Consider the following 19,796-nt stretch of genomic DNA (forward strand, 5'->3'; position numbering starts at 1 on the left):
TAAATTTAAAATCATTTAAAATAATAAATTATACATATAATGTAATATATAGTATAATGTATAAAGTATATTTATATATAATAATAGATATTATCTGTATTATCTATCTTCCATATTATGGTTATTATATATTACATATAATAATGTATGTAACTATAATATACAAATAGATATTTATCTAATTGTATATTATCTGTATTATCTAATCTTTATTATCCATATTATCCATCTGTATAGATATAGATACGATAGAGATAGGGATAATACAAGGAAATGAGTTCAATAGCTATAAAAAGAACATCAAGCAAAATTTCAACCTGTCCATCGCAGGGGAGATCTACAGAGATTTTACCAGGAAGGGTAAAGGCCTGGGTGGCATTCTTGGCTTGACATACATGGCCACAATTTATCCATATTCCATTCCCACAATAAAGAAAAGTGGAAACCTGGTAGGTTATAAGAAGTTTGCCCACTCTGGGGGCTTTCCTGATAATCCTCATAATATTCACTGTTGAACTACTTTGGCAGGAGCTCTTGACCTTAGGCTCATGAGCACTCATTAAGTCTGGCATATTACTATGTCTCAAATATAACATATATCATGACCAAAAATATTTGATAAATTATTTCAACAAAATTAGTTTCACTGGTAATAGTAAGAATTTTATTTTTGGCTTTTAAAATGATTATTCTGAGAAGAGGTTCATAGGCTGCAGAGAACCATCAAAAGGATCCATGGCACTAAAAAGCTGTGAATCCCTAAGGGAGTGGAAGAAAGTCTTTTTACATTACCCACAGCCTCATTAATCTCATTGTCACGGTTGCTGGTTCTATCTTCCGTGGTCTCACCACCATGCCCCTGTGGGTGTGTGCCCTGTGTGTCTGTGATACACTGTAACTGTTGATCTTTCTTTGGACCGAACACTTCTTTATACAGTAAAATTCATAATGGAAATTTTCTTCAAATTTATTTCAAAATGTATTGAACAAATCTTATCTGCCAGCTACTCTGCTAGCCAAAGAGGATACTAGGTCCAAAAAAAAAAAAAAAAAAATTACTGTTCTTTGTCACCTTACAATCTAAAGGGGATGTGTGTTTGTGTATGTGTGTGTGTGTGTGTGTGTGTGTGTGTGTAATAACTTCTTGATTTATGTTTTCCCCCCAGATCTTGGAAGCATCTGAGGTTTAATGAGGACTTTCCAGCATTCCAGACTGCTGCCCTGCAATGAAGCTCTGAGTCACGGTCTTTGGGGCTAAGGTATTGGCAACAATGTGGAACCCCAGGACAGCCAACCTGACTAACCTTCGCTGTAACCAGGATCCCAAAAGGGGTCTGGCATGAAATCAGAGCATAGAGAAAGACTTGCTTGTTAATGGAAACAGGAAAGAAAAAAAGGGTTTCCAACAAATTGCAACAGACTTTCCACCATTCTAAAGAACCCACCTTCCTTATCGACCAAGCCGTTCTATCTAGTGACTCCCATTCCAGCCTTTTGCCAGAAACAGAGCATGTCAATCCTGCTGGAAAAATAAAGATAGGACCTCTGACAAGACCTGGAACAGTGATACTCTCAAAACGGTCCAGTAGGAGAATTATGTCAGAAAGTCCGCACAGCCCCCCTGTGATACCATCCCGCAGGCCTGGATTCCGGGTGTGCTATATCTGTGGCCGAGAATTTGGCTCCCAATCAATTGCCATTCATGAACCCCAGTGCTTGGAGAAGTGGCGTGTTGAAAACAGCAAGTTGCCCAAACACCTGCGGAGGCCAGAACCCTCCAAACCACAGCCTCTCAGGGGCAGTGGGTCCTACAATCTTCAGGCCGTGAACGAAGCAGCGTTTCAAAGTTCCCAGGCTCAGCTGCTGCCCTGTGAATCCTGTGGCCGCACATTCTTGCCAGATCGTCGTCTTGTTCACCAGAGGAGCTGCAAGCCGAAGGGTGAGGGGCCCAGAGCACCAAACCCCAACCGTTTTGATGATCCGACTGGTGCCAGGAAAGCTGCTGGTGGCATCCCAGCCCGACCAAAGACTCTCATCTGCTACATTTGTGGTAGGGAATTTGGCACTCTGTCCCTTCCTATTCATGAGCCCAAATGCCTAGAAAAGTGGCAAATAGAAAACGACCGGCTCCCCAGGGAGCTCCGCCGACCACTCCCACGGAAGCCTCAGCCCCTTCCAACTGGACAGTCCAACCAAGAGGAGCCAAGTCAAGCTCAGCTGGTGCCCTGTGCAAATTGCGGCCGGACCTTTGCCCCAGACCGCCTTCTGGTACACCAGAGAAGCTGTAGGGTTCAACCAAGTGCACCAAAAATTCAGAATTTGACCTTAGGGAGGAAAGGTGGCCTGAAAGAGTCCACAAATTCCAAGCAGCAAAGGAACATGGCAGTGCCCACTGTGACTGATAAGGTAACTCATGCCACGTGAGATGCATTGAGTGGACCTGGGGGTATATTCTGCCTCCAGGGGAGGGAGAGAAAACGATCCCCAGGATGCCCCACTCCTAGGATGTTTTCTTTTTTTTTTTTTTTAATTTTTTTTTAACATTTATTTATTTTTGAGACAGAGAGAGACAGAGCATGAACAGGGGAGGGGCAGAGAGAGAGGGAGACACAGAATCCGAAACAGGCTCCAGGCTCTGAGTGATCAGCACAGAGCCCGACGCGGGGCTCGAACTCACGGACCGTGAGATCATGACCTGAGCCGAAGTCGGACGCTCAACCGACCGAGCCACCCAGGCGCCCCGGATGTTTTCTATCCGTGACTTATTTCTGCCTCTGTGCAGCCTGTCCGACCCCAGGGGCTGTATCTCTGATGGCCAAGTAGATGCAAGAACATCCCCACCTGGTGGGGTTATAGTCCTTTTCCGCTCTGCCTAAAGAAAGAGAGATGGATGTCTTTCTTCCCTGATTCCTCATCCCAAGAATCCTTGGGAGAGACTGTTATTTGAAAATGAGTCATTAATGCTGTGTCTACATTGCAGAGATATAATCCCCATTCCAACGGCCCATATTTATGACCGGTTTATTTTAGTCATCTACCTTAGGAATTCATTTTTGGCAATGCGGGGTTATGCTGAGTTTATCTTGCTAAAATAGAATCTGTGTCAAAAGCCCCAAATGACTTTAGCAACAATTAAACACTGGAGCACTTGCAGAAATAGACGTGCTCTTCAAATACAGCATGTTTTTCTTTGAACACTTACACGATTGTAATATGTAGGAGATTAACTCCAGGGGAGTCTCCAAAGCAACGAGGTGTGGGTTCATGGTTCTGGGAAGGGTTTAGCTCCCACTGATGCTCTGTACACTGTATTTGGGTTGGATACGAGACTCTGCTCCCCACTTGGGCAACTGGGAATAAGCATGAGCCCATGGGCCCCCAACCTCTATGGTGAAGTATTGTTTACCTGAAGTGTCAGTGTCAGCCGGAATTGGGGAAGAATGTGTGTGGCCCCCCACACAGCATGGTCCATGTGCTGCCCTTAAGCCCAGGAGTGGGTATACTGTTCTGTGTCATACCTTGCAGAACCTCAAATCATGAGAAATAGGAAGTGGTCAAAATTTTTCTCCATGGCTTGGTACTAAAGCACCCCACCTCTGCAAGGATTCTTTTTTTTTTTTCTTTTTCAAGTAGGCTCCACACCCAGATTTGTACTAGAACTCATGACCCTGAGATCAAAAGTCACATTCTTTACTGACCGAATCAGTCAGGTGCCCCTGCAGGGACTCTTTAAATGGACTGTTTGGGGAAACTGAGGTTACCCAAGCTATCGTAAAGGATTCAACCAGAAGGATTGGGGGGCAGGGGAGTGGAGAAGGCAGCCTTTATTTTTAATGCAACTTTTCTTGCTTACTTTTTTTTTATTGCATTATATTGGCAAACTTCTAGTACTTTTCCATAACTTTCGTGTTTAAAATGAAATTATTAGAAACTTACTGGTTTACAAGTTTCCAAGACAATGATTCTAAAGCCAAAGGGTCAGACTAAGAGATGCCGAGCAAGTTTTCCAGTGAACATTGAAGAAAGAAAGGCTAGTTTCTGTGCCGAAATCAAAACCCAAGCTCTTTAAGTGTGGCATGGGCTGCAGGCTGGTCTCATAAACATGATCTGTTTTTCCCATCTTCTAGCTGTTGCTTTTCTTCCAGAACGTGTGGGGTCTGGATTCAGAGAACACAAGAATCTGTGTTTCAGGGCCACAACTCAGAAAGTCCATGAGCTCTCTGATTTGCAGCCCTGTTTCCTGATTGTATGCATTTGCTTCCCGTGGTCTCAGTACAGATCTCAAGATAGGGAAGAGTGTGGTCAGGAATCCTGTGCTTGTTGTAACACATACTCTGTGCCAACAGGCTGAGCACAGCGTGTTCTCAGTCAGTCACGACTGCTAAACGAGGCTGGCCTGGGCCCATGGCTTCACAGGAAGACACCTCCTGACTCACCCAGTCATCTGGAGGGGAGATGTCAGAAGGAGAGGTCAGCGATGGCCCTCGGTGACTTGTGCATTTAGATCAAAGTAGGGGGAGTCCGTCACAACAAGGGCATCTGGAGGATGTGGCTCTGTCACAGCGTAACCCACCCGGCTCCTGGACCTGAGAAGGCGCATGTCAGTGAAAAACTGGCACCCATTGCTGTCAGATGTGTGCTGGCCCATTCGGGGACCACACAGGCATTAGTGGAGGGCATGGGGAGGTCATCCAACATAGGGTCCCTTTAGCTGCCAGACTTAAAGCAAGCTTGCGTTAATTAAAATGGAGAAAATGGGTAGGCTTCAGAGAGGCGTAAGATCTCTTGGAGCATTGGACTTTACTTCTTCCCTAGAAGAGATATTTGCCATTCCACAGTGCTTTCAACAGGAAACCTCTCCCGGGTAGTGTGGTTTTCTCTTTGGGTTACGATTTGATCCTGTTCTATTGCTGTTTTTCTTTCTCTGTGTCATTTAAAATTTATATAGTACAGCTTCCTTGTATCATTTAAAGTTGAGATGTTATGGGACATAATCCATTTCCCATAAAGATCACTGCTTTGTGCACTGTTCGATTTCAGGATTTCATCTGCCTGTGACAGCCGACTTTTGGCTACGACACGACACAGGCCCGTTCTTTTCACAATTCAGATGTGTGTTTCTCTTCTTCTCTTGTCAATCAAAGCCGTTTTCCTCTAGAATCCTTGAGCCGACTTCAGATCAGAATCCGAGATCTTGCCTGAGGCTCTCAGGGGGCTCAATCTCGTAGTGAATTCAGGTGAGGAAAAATCTTTTCAGAACCTTGATCGTAGTGCTGGGAAAACCATTCGTTCCAGTTGGGCAACAGTGACCGTTTCTCTGGCAGAGTGAATTACCCTGTGCTCGGAATGTTCCTTCAACATAGACTGGCTCAGTTCTCTTATGACACAGGGGTTCCTGTTACCCTTCAATCAAATCTAAACGCAAATAAAGGCCGCTGAGACGAGTTCCTCTCCAAGACTTCCATGGGCAGTTTGCTTTAGCTCCGCCTCACCCACGAAACCACAGTATGGGCTGGAATTGTCCATTGTCTCTTCCAGAAGACAGACCTGAATTTACCCTTTCTGATCTCATAGGCAAGCTGGGAAGGAGACTAAGCAGGATGTAAGAGAAATAAAACCCTGATGGGGATTTTTATTTCAAAGGTGGAACTGACCTGGGGTTGCTGCATCCACAGTTTACGTGGTACTGTGAGCAGGATCACACTTTCTTTCTTTCCTCCAAAAACAGGGTAAAGCCTGCATGAGCAGTATCTACTTTAGCAGGACTTTCAAAGTGGTGAGAAGCCTGGATGAAATTTGGATGCATAAGATGGAAACAGATAGATTATCGGTTTGAATGTTAGTATTGGCATTTAATCTACTGAATTTTAGTCTATTTAGTAAGTCTGTTGTCTCTCCTAGCAAGCACTTTCCTAAGCGATGCTGAGGGGTACAGTAATAGAGCTCATTGTTGATCCTTACTTTCATATGAATGAATAAATTTTAATGCTTGCATTTAATATTTGGAAAAAATGTTGCCCTTTTCTAGAAGCTGATAGTATTTTGTTCTTCAACTGCAGGCCTTTTCTGGCTAATGGGAACACAGATCGGCAGTTTATTAAATGTAACTGCAAACCAAAATGAAGCCTTTGTCTCATTACCTTTTATTAGGTAGATAATGCTTGGAGTTATTTTCTTAGAATTTTGCTCATAGGATGTGAAAATCCTATACCATATTACAAAGTAGGCATGTTTTTCTTTAGGAAACCATCTATTTCTATAAATCATTCTCTCTGTAGTGTTAAGCTACCTTTGGCATCAGAGATGCTTAGATTTGAGCTAAAAATCCCATCACACCCATCTCTAGCATCTGGTGCTGCCATCTGGTGTTTTCTTTTAAAGTACAGTGTCTATGCTGTGAAAAATGCTATTCTTTTTGTGTTACCTCCACATACATTTGAGAAAGTGCCCTTAGAATACAAACCCCAGTTATTGAGCGCTACAATTACACATGTGATTTAAATATCATAAGTGCTGTTCCATGGCTAACTATTCCATTCTCTAAAGGCAAGACTCTCAGTGGGAATGTCATAATCAGAAAGACTCAGAAGGGCAGGACGCATGTTCTCAAAGGAGTGTGCACATTTGTATCTTTTGGGTTTGGAATTTATAAGAAGGCATGAAAGAAAGGAAACCAACTTTTTATTGAGTACCTTGATGATCAGTACTATATGTTCATGATCGGAGCTTAATATTCCACAATATAACCATAAGACAGATACTATTTTCTGACTTCTATCTGGGGAGACTGAAGTTAAACAACCTGACCAAAGTTACACAGTGGGTTTAGTAGTGGGTGTCAGAGCCAGATCTAATTACGAAGACCCTATCTTTTCAAGTCTAAGAGGCGTGGAATGTGTGGAATACAACTTGGGTGTGGCTACCCTGCCAGGCTAGGACTGCTGAGTAAGACAAAGTGGACAGAAGTGTGTTCATTCAGCAAATATATATTGTTAGGCATTGGACTAAGTATTAAATATCTAGTCATAAAAAAGACACAGTTCTTGATCTCATGGAGTTTTTATTCTTACAGAGGAAGTAATAGGAAATAAATATAAATAAATATACAGCTGCAAATTGTGATATACCAGTGAATAATGACAGGAGGTGGACATTCAGAATCTCGGTTAGAGAAAACCTCAGGGAGGAAGCGACATTTCAGCTGAGACATGACCTGTAAGAAAGAATTGGCCAGGAGGAAAGATGTGAGGAGAAGGGAGTAATAAGAGGAGGAGACATTCTGGCCGAAGGTAGTGTGGTCAGAGCTCAATGAGCTCAATGAGATGAGGCTGTAGAAACACCATAGTCCCTGCAGCTATCCAGGAGACATGGGTCATCAGTTGTGTGGCTCTTGCAGGGATCTAGCTGAGAGCAGATGAAAACTTGGCCAAGGCATTTGGTAGCAAAGACAGAGATAAGGTATATGCACAGAATTTGGTGGTAGTTGGGATGTGGAGGTCTGAGGAGGGGTCAAGCACGGCTCCCAAACTTCTAACTTGGGCAAGTGCTCTGGTGCCATTTTCTAATATGGGAAGACTTGAGACAGGGTAGGCTCTTGGAAGTTAAGACCAATGGTTCCTTTCTGGACACGGCAAATTCAAAGTGCTTGTGACATATCTAAGTGGGTAAGTCAGGCTGAATATAGAAGTCAGGATCTCAAAAGAGAAGGTTGGACTGGGATATATATTTGTGCATTTTTAATGTATATTTAAGGTCATAGGAATGAACAGAGAGTTGGGAAAGGAGATGCCAGGCCGAGCCCTGAGGCATTAAATCACTGAGGCACTAAAGGAAAAGGAACTGGAGAATGAGAGGCTGGAGACACTACAGAAAATGTCACGAACAAGCATGTGGAGAGCAGGGCGGGATGCTGAAAGGTGGAGCAGGATGAGGGCCAAAAAATAACTATTCAATTTGGCAGTGTGGACTGAGTCTTATAGCCTTGGAAAGAACATATCCGGAGTAGTGGTGAGGATTCCAGAGTGTGTGGATGATGAAGATCATGTCTGGTGTTTCTACTGTGACCATCTCCACCATAGACATCACTGTCCTAAAGCATTTCGCCGCAAACGTTTTCACCGCATAACTAATTGGCTGTACGGCAATTTGGCTGTAAAAGATAAAATAACTGGCTGACAGTTTGGTTTCATTTCTCCATTGACAAAGTTCCAAATTTTATATTACATAAATCTTAGCTAGTCCCCATAAAGCTCTATACGCTGACGAATAGATGTTGTCTTAAAATAGTGAACAACAACACCATATGTAGACTTGAAAGAAAATAGGCTGATAAAACTTACTTGAAGGGGGAAAAAAGAGAGTGTGAAGGCGGATTGCATACTATACTATACTATACCACACGAGAAAATGATAACAGTGACATTGGTAACAAAGCCCACTAACAAATGAATTACAGCATTAGCATTTCTTACACATTTCCCATAGAACTTTGGAACGTCTATCAACAGACATGTGACAATATGCCAAGAATGAACAGAGTAGAAGGCTTTCACAATGCAGTGCAAAGCTCACTTTCAAATATGCATTCTAGTATTTGGAAAACTGATACGTCTCTTTTTTCTAAGTTTATTTAGTTTATTTATTTTGAGAGAGAGAGCACAAGTGAAGGAGGAGCAGAGGGAGAGGAAGAGAGAGACAGAATCCCAAGATTTAGGGCTCGAACTCACCAACTGTGAGATCATGATCTAAGCTGACATCAAGAGTCAGATGTTTAACAGACAGAGGCAACCAGGGGCCCCAAACTGTTACCTCTCTTTTTTTTTTTTAATTTTTTTTTAACGTTTATTTATTTTTGAGACAGAGAGAGACAGAGCATGAATGGGGGAGGGGCAGAGAGAGAGGGAGACACAGAGTCGGAAGCAGGCTCCAGGCTCTGAGCCATCAGCTCAGAGCCCGACGCGGGGCTCGAACTCATGGACCGCGAGATCGTGACCTGAGCTGTAGTCGGACACTTAGCCGACTGAGCCACCCAGGCGCCCCTGTTACCTCTCTTAATGAAGGAAGAAATTAATAATTTAATTATGTTTTTATGTTTCCTCATGCCCTTTTTATTGTCCATCTTGTATTTTTTGTTATTTTATCTTTTAAGGTGAGATTGCCTAGTGGCCAGTTAGCCACATAGCAAACATGCTTGCCAAAGGTGTTGAAGGCAAAACCACCTAGAACCAGTAACAGCAGGATGTGTGTTGAGAAGTTTGGCTCTGAAGACCAGGAGAGAAATAATGCATGGAGTAGAAATAGAGATGTTGGGCTAAGAGAGGTTTCCTTAAAGATGAAAGTGTCCAGACCATATTTGAATGTTTAGGATTATGATCCCATGGAGGGAGGGAGGCTGAAGAAACAGGAGAGGGGACAGGGACGAGTGGGAAGCCTGGAGGAGAAACCCACAGCAGTGGGTGGGATCCCAGTGCCCACTGGGAGGGCAGGGTTTCAGGAGGAGGCACGTGTGAATGTCCAAAGGAGGTTGAATGTGGATAAAGCAAGTGTGTAGACTGCTGGTGGAAAACTGAGGTAACTACAGTCTGTTCACTTATATCTCATACTTTTTTTTTTTTTTACGAAGTACCAGCCAAGGTAATCAAGTCTATCAGATAGGAAAGTGAGGCATAGGAAGAAAAAGGTTAATTTGAAGAGTCTGCTTAGTCCTTTGTCTCTTCATGCCTTGAGCTAGACTGAGTTTCTAAAATCAAGACTAAGGCTCCTGGAGGGGCACCTGGGTGGCTCATTCAGTAGAGCATCTATCTTTGGCTCAGGTCATGATCTCAAAGTTTGTGAGTTCGAGCCCCACGTTGGGCTCTGTGCTGACAGCTCAGAGCCCACTGCTTTGTATTCTGTGTCTCCCCCTCTCCCTGCCCCTCCCCTGTTCATGCTCTGTCTCTCTCTCTCTCTCTCAAAAGTAAATCAACTTAAAAAAATTTTTTTAAAACGACTAAGGCTCCTGGCACCATTTGCCTCTATGATTCCCAAACACAAGAATGACTTGGAAGTCTTGGCAGGCAGTAGATAAAACATTCAGTGGGATCCTTCTGGGGATTAGTACCCTTATGAGCCTTTCCAGCGGCCCTAGTTCACCTCCTCAGCTGTACTGATGTCACGAAATCCAGTGTTGACCTCACAAACTGCCCCCTGATGATGTTCACAGCTGGACTACTGATGTCCAACCCCCCCATGTGCCATTTCTTCATCTTTTCTTGGTGCCAACCATGCCTGCATATCGGAGAACCACTCTAGGATCCCATGGCTCTCAGGTGTACAAAGTGCAACTGTAAGGTAACCAGACCAGTCTTCTTCTGCCCTCTTGGTTCTAGAAACCAGGCCTCATGAATCTTTGTGTGTGTATACTGCATGGGTGGACTATGTGTGTATTGAGTGGGGGGGTGAGGGGAAAGTGACAAATTTTTAAGCCACAGCACCACCGGTAAAATTCATGTATCACTTCCTAATACAAAAATGTGAAGAGCCATGCTCATCTGTACAAATTACAGGCTAACATAACTATTTTTTAAGATAAGCTTCAAATTAGAATTATATACGTGATGGGAGAGACCACGACAGAGCTACCTCTCCTGCAGCCCAAAGACCAAAACAAAATTAGATAGTCACTGCGTTTGGTGTCCCAGTATGTGGCTTTCTGCTCCTCTAGAAACAAAAATATTAACTGTAAAGTCTGTGAGAGGAGAGTATCACACATGAGAAATTCTAATGTTACGTAGGCCTAAAAATGAACAAAGCTACAACATGCCACAGTCCAAAAGAATTAATCCAACTTAAATAATTTTGTACATCTTCATATGCTTACTTCTACCTCTTGCTCCCATCTCTCTGCTTCCAGCTCCAAACAGACACCCATAGTTTCTAGTCGTAAATACTTTGTAAGTCTCTGCGTAATGACAGGATGGATGTCGTAGTGCTTAGAAATCCAAATTCTAAGCTCAACAACTAGGATCTTTCCCAAGATTCTTAGAACTTCACTCAGGCAGTCCAATACAACCTGGAAGAAGTCATTATTGAAACAGAGGCGATTGTCCTGTGAACAGAATCTTACTGCTAAGCGTCATACGGTTGAGACTTCTGAATAGGTGGAGTTTCAAGAGGGTCTGACTTAGGACTCTCTCTCTCTCTCTTTTTTAATGTTTATTTATTTTTTGAGGGGGAGAAAGAGAGACAGCATGTGAGTGGGGGAGGGACAGAGAGAGAGGGAGATGCAGAATCCGAAGCAGGCTTCAGGCTCTGAGATGTCAGCACAGAGCCCGAGGTGGGGCTAGAATTCATGCACTATGAGATCATGATCTGAGCCAAAGTCAGATGCTTAACTGACTGAGCCACCCAGGTGCACCATAGGACTCTATCTCTTGCTTTCCCTTTATATTTTGTAATTCACCTCCTGCTTATGTTCATTTCTCTTTCAAATTTTTACCTCTATGAGATTGTCTTACGTGAAGAAATGTCCTACGAATTGAGGAAGGGCCTAATACACCCAGGAATTCAATAAGTTTCCAATATTTCAATACATCAATATTCTAATGTTCTTCTTTGGCCCTCCCTCAGAGCTGGAGGCCCTTTAGCATGTAAGCTGAAGACCAATCAGGCATTGGAAAAAACCCCACTTCTGAATACCAGGTCAAATAGTATCTATGCTTGGCTTCCTTTTCTCTCTAACTGTAAATGCTGGAAAAACTGAGTGGCTTTCTTAGTTTGTGGGTTTTCCCTGTCTTGCCCCCATTGCTCCCTTCAAGCTTCATTTTCCCTATGACCTGAAAGCCATCTGACCACAAGGGTCAGGCCTCGTGCCAAAACGAGAAGCACAAGCACCAAACACCAGGGACATCCTCCATCCATTTTCTTCAAGGAAAGTCATTCTTTTTTTAATGTTTATTTATTATTTATTTTGAGAGAGAGAGAGAGTGGGGGATGGGCAGAGAGAGAGGGAGAGAGAGAGAATCCCAAGCAGGCTCTGTGCTGTCAGGGCAGAGCCTGACGTAGGACTCAATCTCCCGAACCATGAGATCATGACCTGAGCTGAAATCAAGAGTTGGACACTTAACCTTCTGAGATACCCAGGTGCCCCTTCCAGGAAAATCATTCTTAACAAGAATTTGGCAAGATACTTGATCATACACCTCACCTTCTAACCTTCTAAAGAATCAGGGAGAAAAGCAGTTTTATCTCAAATGTGGGAATTAAAAAAAAACAAAAAAACAAAACCTTCTACCAAGAAACTGTATTCCTTTCAGGAGCAGAGATTCCTGAAATGTGGAATTTGTTCTTTGACTTACATTTGTAACTAAAATTCCAAGCATATATTCAAAATACCAGTAGTTTTTTTTGTATTTTTTAATGTTTTTTGAGAGAGAGAGAGAGAGAGAGAGAGAGAGAGAGTGCAAGTGGGGGAGGGGCAGAGAGAGAGGGAAACACAGAATACGAAGCAGGCTCCAGACTCTGAGCTGTCAGCACAAAGCCCAATGTGGGGCTCGAACTCATGAACGTTGAGATCATAACCTGAGCTGAAATGGGACACTTAATTGACTGAGCCACCAGGCACCCCAACAGTGGGTTGTTATTTAAAAATCAGGTACACGAAGATATTTGAATGTTAACAGCATTTCCAAATGATTGGCCAAGGCTTTCTTATCGTTCTGAGGAGCAAAACAAAACTCCAAATCATGAGTAACAGACTCTAATAGTTGGCCAATACACAGGCTGGATTGGAAAATTCCTTAACGTGGCATCCAGTAATTTCCAAAAACAATTCAATTTCAAACAACGATCCTTCCAGATGTGACATTTGGGTAGACTTGTTTGAAAACACCAGAAGTAAATGTGAAATACCAGTGGTTTCTAGACAATCAAACTATGATTGTTGAGGTTTGAGATTGAGCTACGCAGTTACTCCTATGTATGAAAATGCTATTTATACTTCGTCTGCATGTGTATGACGTGCCTGGGGGGAATGGAAACTTAATTATACACATCCAGACTAGTTAAGCTTGTTGAAATTATGCTTTAAATGACCACAGGCAAAATTCTGACTTTGGGAAACGAGTCTCTGGTGACCTGGTCTCATATTCTGATCTTGTTTTCCTTTTTAGTACCTTGTGCACCCTCCTGCCTAGTCGCTAGTTAACCGCCCCCCCCCCCCCCCCCGCCTCTTGATATTGTTGGAAGAGGGTTGGGAGATTCTGATAAGATCCTTCCCAGGAAAATCTCCTCCAGGGGACTGTTTGCATTTTGAAAGAGGATTTCCTGGGAAGGCGCTGTTCATCCCAAGGGAATGAACATTTGAGGTAGTCAAGAGAACAGACCTAGGAATTTTGCTGGTTTCTCTCAAATCTTACCCAATGACTGACTCTGTGGACATTCTCCATGTCCATTGACCATTGGTGTCCTCTGACCATTGGTGTCCTCACCTCCACCATGTTTCTAGAAGCAGCTGGAATCACATCTGGAATCAGATGATAGGTGGGCAAGAAAATCACAAATCTTTGAGCACATTACTAAACTTCCTCAGCCTTAGTCCCTCCTCTGTGAGGGGTTAAAATGAAAGATCTTTTGCCAAGGACCTGCGATGGTGTCTAACAAATCATTCCCAGTCAGTTCCTTCCTGCCCCTACATAGTGGCCGTGGCAGAAGACCTACTGTCTCAGTGAAAACAAGCTTTACTACTTGCCTAAATGCTCTGTGCCTCAGTTTCCTGGTTTGCAAAATCAGGGCACTGAGTCTTGCCCAGAGGATTATAATGAGAATTCTTGCCCGTTAAAGCATGTTAAGTGGTTAGTACAAATCTTGGCGCTTAAAAGTGCTGGGTAATTATTAGCTGCTACTTGGTCAGATATTTCCGATACTGGAATATTCACAGAGATTTCTCTTTTGTTTAACGTTTGTTTGTTTGTTTGTTTTTTTTTTTTGCTGTTTGTGTATTTTTGAGAGAGAGACAAACAGACAGAGCATGAGTAGGGGAGGGTCAGAGAGAGAGAGAGAGGGAGACACAGAATCTGAAGTAGACTCCAGGCTCTGAGCTGTCAGCAGAGAGCCCAATGTGGGGCTTGGACTCCTTAACTGTGAGATCATGACCTGACATGACCTGAGTCAAATTCAGACCTTCAACCAACTGAGCCACCCAGGTGCCCCTGGGATACTCACAAGGATTTCTAAAAGAGATTTTCTTCTTTTCTCCTCAAGTACAGAGGAGAAAAGCTTTCCCTCTTATTTTCCCATCCAAACTTTCTGCCTTCTGTGATATGCCTTGTGCACTTACCACAGACATTTCAATTATTTGGCCCTAATGGAAGGAATCAGGAGTGTGGAAAATTTAAAACAGCGGCAAAGCCCCAACTTCTTTATGTTGAATTTTGTCATGCAGAGAGAGGAACAGTGTCAGTGGAATGATAGCCATCCAAAGAGCTGCACAGTCCCTCAGACCCTTGGCAGCCAGCCATCAGGAGTGGGCCCCCAGCACAGTTACTGTGCCCACGGTTACCATGCAGCCTTGGACACCAGGCTCACCTCTTAAAATAGGAGCTTCTTAAGACCTAACGGCGTACTTCAAGACTCCCGTCACCAAGTTCCATTGTATTTGACTCAGCGCTTACATTCAAAGAAAGCAGGGAATTTTGAGTATGACCATCTGTTCATTGTCACTGTACCCCCTTTTTCTAAAACATCTCTATGATACCTGGCGAGTTTTTATTTTTCTTTTAGTGTTTACTTATTTTTGAGCGAGAGCAAGTGGGGAAAGGGCTGATGCGCGGCTCGTACTCACAAACTGTGAGATCATGACCTGAGGTGAAACCAGGAGTCAGATTCTCGACCGACTGGGCCACCCAGGCGCCCCCTGACAAGTTTTTAATTCCACAGTCTGAGATTCACTCCTTTGACTCAAAGCACGGACTCTGCAGGACATCCCAGCTAAAAGGCAAACGTTTTCTAGATTGTTCACAAACCCTCTTCAGCCCCTGGCACATTAATGTCACTTAGCCACCAGTGCAGCTGATTTCTTAGAAATGAGATATAAGGCAAATATCTCTTACTGGGGAGAGTGTGCAGGAAATAGCTCCTCAGAGCCATAAGCTCTGGTGCTTTCAGGGATGGCCAGGCTGCCTTTAGGGCAATGGGGAGCGGTAGAGTCTGTGGCATTATGTACACAAAGTCCCACCTAAAGATGTCACATTTAAAACTTTTGAGAACATTGTGCTGGTCAGGTAGAACATGCCTGTCTATTGGGTGGTGTGGTCATTGGTCCAACAGTTTACAGTCTGAGATCCCGAGTATGAGGCAGCAGGGAGGTAGTTCTGGGGGGCAGTCTGGGTGAGATGCTATAATGGGGACAGACTGAGTCGTGAAAGACCCATGAAGGGCCGCACATAGTTGTGTGACAGTTGTGTGCATGGACCCCTGGCACCCACACTCCATGCCTGAGCACAGGGTAACTCACCCCAGCCACCAACATCTATGTGGGTCGCCTGTGGGAATCCCCAGAACAATGAGGTCATTGGTGTGGGTCAAACATCCAGGAACCAATCCATCCAAGAATTTTACAGGGCCACAAAAAGCACAGGATCCTAGAGAGATTCCCCAACCTGGAGTGTAGTTTTCAGAACTTACAGTTTGAGTTTAAATATATCAGTGGGTGGAGAGGTTAAGAAGTGCTTCCTCTACTCAGTGGGTACCTTCGTCACCCTGTCCCTGCATCTTGACTAACCCCACACGGTGTGGGGTCTGTGCGTGCCACATAGGGATCTGTCCACCTGACCTACTTTACCAGAGAAAGAGCTTTGGAAAAAGTGAAAAAAATATTTCCCAAATAAAGGTGGGGAGTTAAGTATGATCATCCCAACTCATCCCAAGTTCTGTACCTAGCATGGTGCCTGGCACATGGCCTGTAACCGGAAGATTCTTCCTGAGCAACAACATCTGGGCTACACTGAATCACCTCCTGACAGGCAGCCCATTCCTCCAGATGCATTTCCACTTAGGGTAGGTCTCAACCTTCCAGAAGCCCAAGCTGTGCTTTTAGTAGGTGTGGCTACGTTCTTCCCGCTCACAACGCAACTTCAGTATCAATATATTTTTTTAAAATTTTTTAATGTTTATATTTGAGAGAGAGAGAGAGAGAGAGAGCAAGCAGGGGAGGGGCAGAGAGAGAGGGAGACACAGAATCCGAAGCAGGCTCCAGGCTCTGAGCTGTCAGTACGCGGAGCCCAGTGTGGGGCTCAAACTCAAAAGCCGTGAGATCATGACTTGAGCCGAAGTCGGACACTTAACCGACTGCGCCACCCTGGTGCCAGTATCAACATTTTGAACCTTATTGCTTTACTGGGTTTGTGAAGTTGGAAACAATCTGATTCAATGCAGATACTTACGGACTGGCCATACTGTGCTCGTTACCAGTCACACTCTGAGACATACAGTATGCATCAACATATTGTTGATCTATATGTGGGACCTGAGAAAGGCCCAAGGCCAAGTCCTGAGATGGGAAGGATTATCATGTGTATCCCTCTCATGGCCATCACTTTTTAATTTTGCATCTTTACAAAAATCATTAGAGATTAATGATCACAACTAGATGGGTTGAAAGCATCTTAAGCTCGGGCACCTTTTTCTTTTCTTTTCTTTTTTTTAATATGAAATTTATTGTCAAATTGGTTTCCATACAACACCCAGTGCTCATCCCGGGGCAGGGGGCACCTTTTTCTACTGTACTCATCAAAGTCATGGTTTAGACCAACAGGGATGGTTTCTTTTTTCAAGATGTTCTCACCCCTGGCTTCCTTGATTCCTTTCTGACTCCACTCGCGTTAATGGAAGTCCCCAAATGAGCCCAAGATATATGGCTGTTTTGATGTAGGGATGTTATGATGCACCCTTAAAAAAAAAAGGACAATTACACTTTCTGCATTTTTGGTTTCATTTCCAAGTAGTGTGTGAAGCATGTCACTTGGAGGAAAAAGGCAGGCATTTCATTTACATACATATTTGGTAATAAAAAGACATCTTTTACATTTTGATATTGTTGCTTTGACACAGCCCCAATGAAATGACCTTCTCAAAAGGAATAGGCCAACTGCTTCCATGACAGCAGATAAACCCAGCAAACTGCTGCTTCCCAGTGCGCAAATGTGGGAGGCTGCTTCTGCTCACTGGTAGCAGATCACTAATTGTACTTGTGACCCTTCTAGAACCAAAGGTCTCAGCACACTCTCTCTCTCTTTCCTCTTGAGGGGAATGAGCTTAAAGAAGATAACGGTAGGTTGGAGGGGAGGCAAGGACAAAGCCAAGGAAAATGTAAAGGAATGAGATAGTGTGAGGCAAAGGGAAACTTTCAATATCCCTGACATCAACTGAGGCAAGTGACTGACCTCATCTGTGTCTTTTGTGCACAGGTTCACACACACACACACACACACACACACTCACATACTAAAGGACTTTGAAGTTCCTCTCGCCGAAAGATGAGAAACTGGTGTCAGTAATGTTTCAAACAGACCAGATGCCTTGCACATGGGCACAGAGGGATAGCCTTGGCTTTCAAACTATTCATCTCTGCCCCAGGGCTAGGGCCTGGCAATCTAGAATTGGACTTCTCTGGATGAAATTGTATGTGAATGGGGTTGCCACCTGGTGCATTGTCTCTGGCAAAAAAAAAATTTTGATGTCCTGGAAAAAAAAAAAAAAACCCTCAGTTAAACAGTTTGTAATTCTCTCTAGTCCCTTTTTCTTTTTCCCGTTTTCTTCAATGGTGTTTATTTTTTTCTTTTTTCAGGAATTTCTCAGGAGACAAATTAAAGGGTTTAGAATCTAGATGACTGAACAATAGTCTCTAGTGCCTGGCACAAGTCACTGTAAAATCCATTATTTGATTCTGCAATTTCCTCTGACAATGTGTACTGCTGACTTGGAACCGACTGCATGCCATGAGCTCGGCAATGCAAAATACTCGCCTAAACTAGGTCTGCGTGAGAGGTTTTTAACCGGCTATGCTGAGGAATGATAGACAAACAAGAAACTGCATTCATTAAATATGTGAGATTCAGTGAGTTTTCACAGTTTTATATACCTGTTACATCACCACCATAATCAAGATAAAAGAAGAAGATCTTTGGGGTGCCTGGGTGGCTCAGTCAGTTGAACATCTGACTCCTGATTTCAGCCCAGGTCATGATCTTGCTGTTTGTGGGTTTGAGCCCCGCATCGGGCTCTGTGCTGACGGTGTGGAGCCTGCTTGGGATCTTCTCTCTTCTTCTCCCTCTGGCCGCTGCCCCTCTGCTAGCTCATGCTTTCTCTCTCTCTCAAAAATAAATAAATAAACTTAAAAACAGATACAGAAGCCCCACAGATTCCATATACCCCTTATTCTTCCTTCCCCCTCCAGGCAACCCCTGATTTGATTTTTAAGCCCTACAGCCTAGTGAGGATTTTCTACCACTGGAAGCAGGCAGTAATGGACGTTTTTGTGTTTGGCTTCATTCAGCATAATGATTCTGTGTGTTATCCACGTTGGCACAAGCAGTGGTAGCCCTTTTTTTTTTTTTTAGAGTTTATTTATTTTTGAGAGAGAGAGAGAGAAAGAGAGTACGACTGGGGGTGGGGCAGAGAGAGAGGGAGACACAGAATCCAAAGCACGCTCCAGGCTCTGAGCTGTGAGCACAGAGCCTAACAGGGGGCTCGAACTCACAAACCATGAGATCATGACCTGAGCCGAAGTCAGATGCCTAAGTGCAGTCAAATGCTCTACCACTGAACTACACCCCCTCAGATGCCTAACTGACTGAGCCACCCATATGCCCCACTTTTTTTTTTTTTTTTTTTTTTTTTTTTTTTTTTTTTTTTGCTGAGTAGTAGTCCGTTGAATGGCAGTATTATGCTTTATCTATTCATGGGTGTTTCCAGGTGCGTTACTGTTTTTATTATCACTGAAGAGTCCTGTCTCCTTCAGTGCAAGCAGAACCCGTTTGTATTTCTTCCACAAGAAAGAGATCAAGATGTTTTAATATAGGAAAATTATGAAGTGGACCATCTGGCCCATTCCTGTATCTGATTCCGTCTCCAAGGTATAAGGTCCTCACCTCACACTCAGGTCTCAATCTGATCAAGACATGTCTCATTACTTTTTTCATCGCCCTCTCTCTGCCTGACACCCCTCACAACCCAGTGCCTTAGCTGTGGCTGATACAGTTCTGCGGGCAGAGAAGGTACTGGCTGCCAGTACCTTCTGGCATATCACTACCCAGCATCTGAGGCACGGCCAGCTTCTAATGACAGGAAGTCTGGGGTCAGGGCCAAGGTAGGAAGGTGTCAAGACACTTTGAAGAGCCAACCGTTGCGTTCTCAAGGACTGCCCACCTGTATTGAACAGACTGCTCCTCGCATAGTTTCTCTAACCAGTCTTTGTGATCGACTTCAACGCGTTCCTCTCAACTTTCTACAGTAATATTAAACACTTGAATAGGTCACATTCCTTTCTACCTGTTCCACAGCCCATTTGACTGACTTTTGGTCAAAATTCTTCCTTGCCTCCCTACAGCAGGCCGCTGTGGGTCTCCGTCTATCACGGCACTTACAAATTTTGCCTTCGAATTGAACGAGTACTTGCTATGTTGTTCTCCATTACTAAGGAAAGCTAAGGCTTGGCGTGCCCAGTGACCTCCAGCATGGGGAAGATGCTGTCCTCAGTTTAAAGAGTTATTGCTGGAAGAAGCAGATAAACAAAGTCATGGAGGTAGCAAAGTTGAGGATTG

General features: G+C 43.8%; 1 protein-coding gene across 1 annotated transcript in view; it reads left to right on the forward strand.

Moving 5' to 3' along the window:
* The window catches only part of LOC115514980 (zinc finger protein 474-like), a 61,339-nt gene that overhangs the window by 25,877 nt on the left and 15,666 nt on the right, over positions 1-19,796 (forward strand). Inside the window, exon 2 of the mRNA XM_030317102.1 lies at positions 1,167-2,406. Coding sequence (XP_030172962.1) covers positions 1,375-2,406 — 1,032 coding nt within the window. The 5' untranslated portion in view covers positions 1,167-1,374. The remainder of the gene's footprint in view (positions 1-1,166; positions 2,407-19,796) is intronic.

This window comes from Lynx canadensis, chromosome A1 (genome assembly GCF_007474595.2).
Source record: "Lynx canadensis isolate LIC74 chromosome A1, mLynCan4.pri.v2, whole genome shotgun sequence".
NCBI lineage: Eukaryota > Metazoa > Chordata > Mammalia > Carnivora > Felidae > Lynx > Lynx canadensis.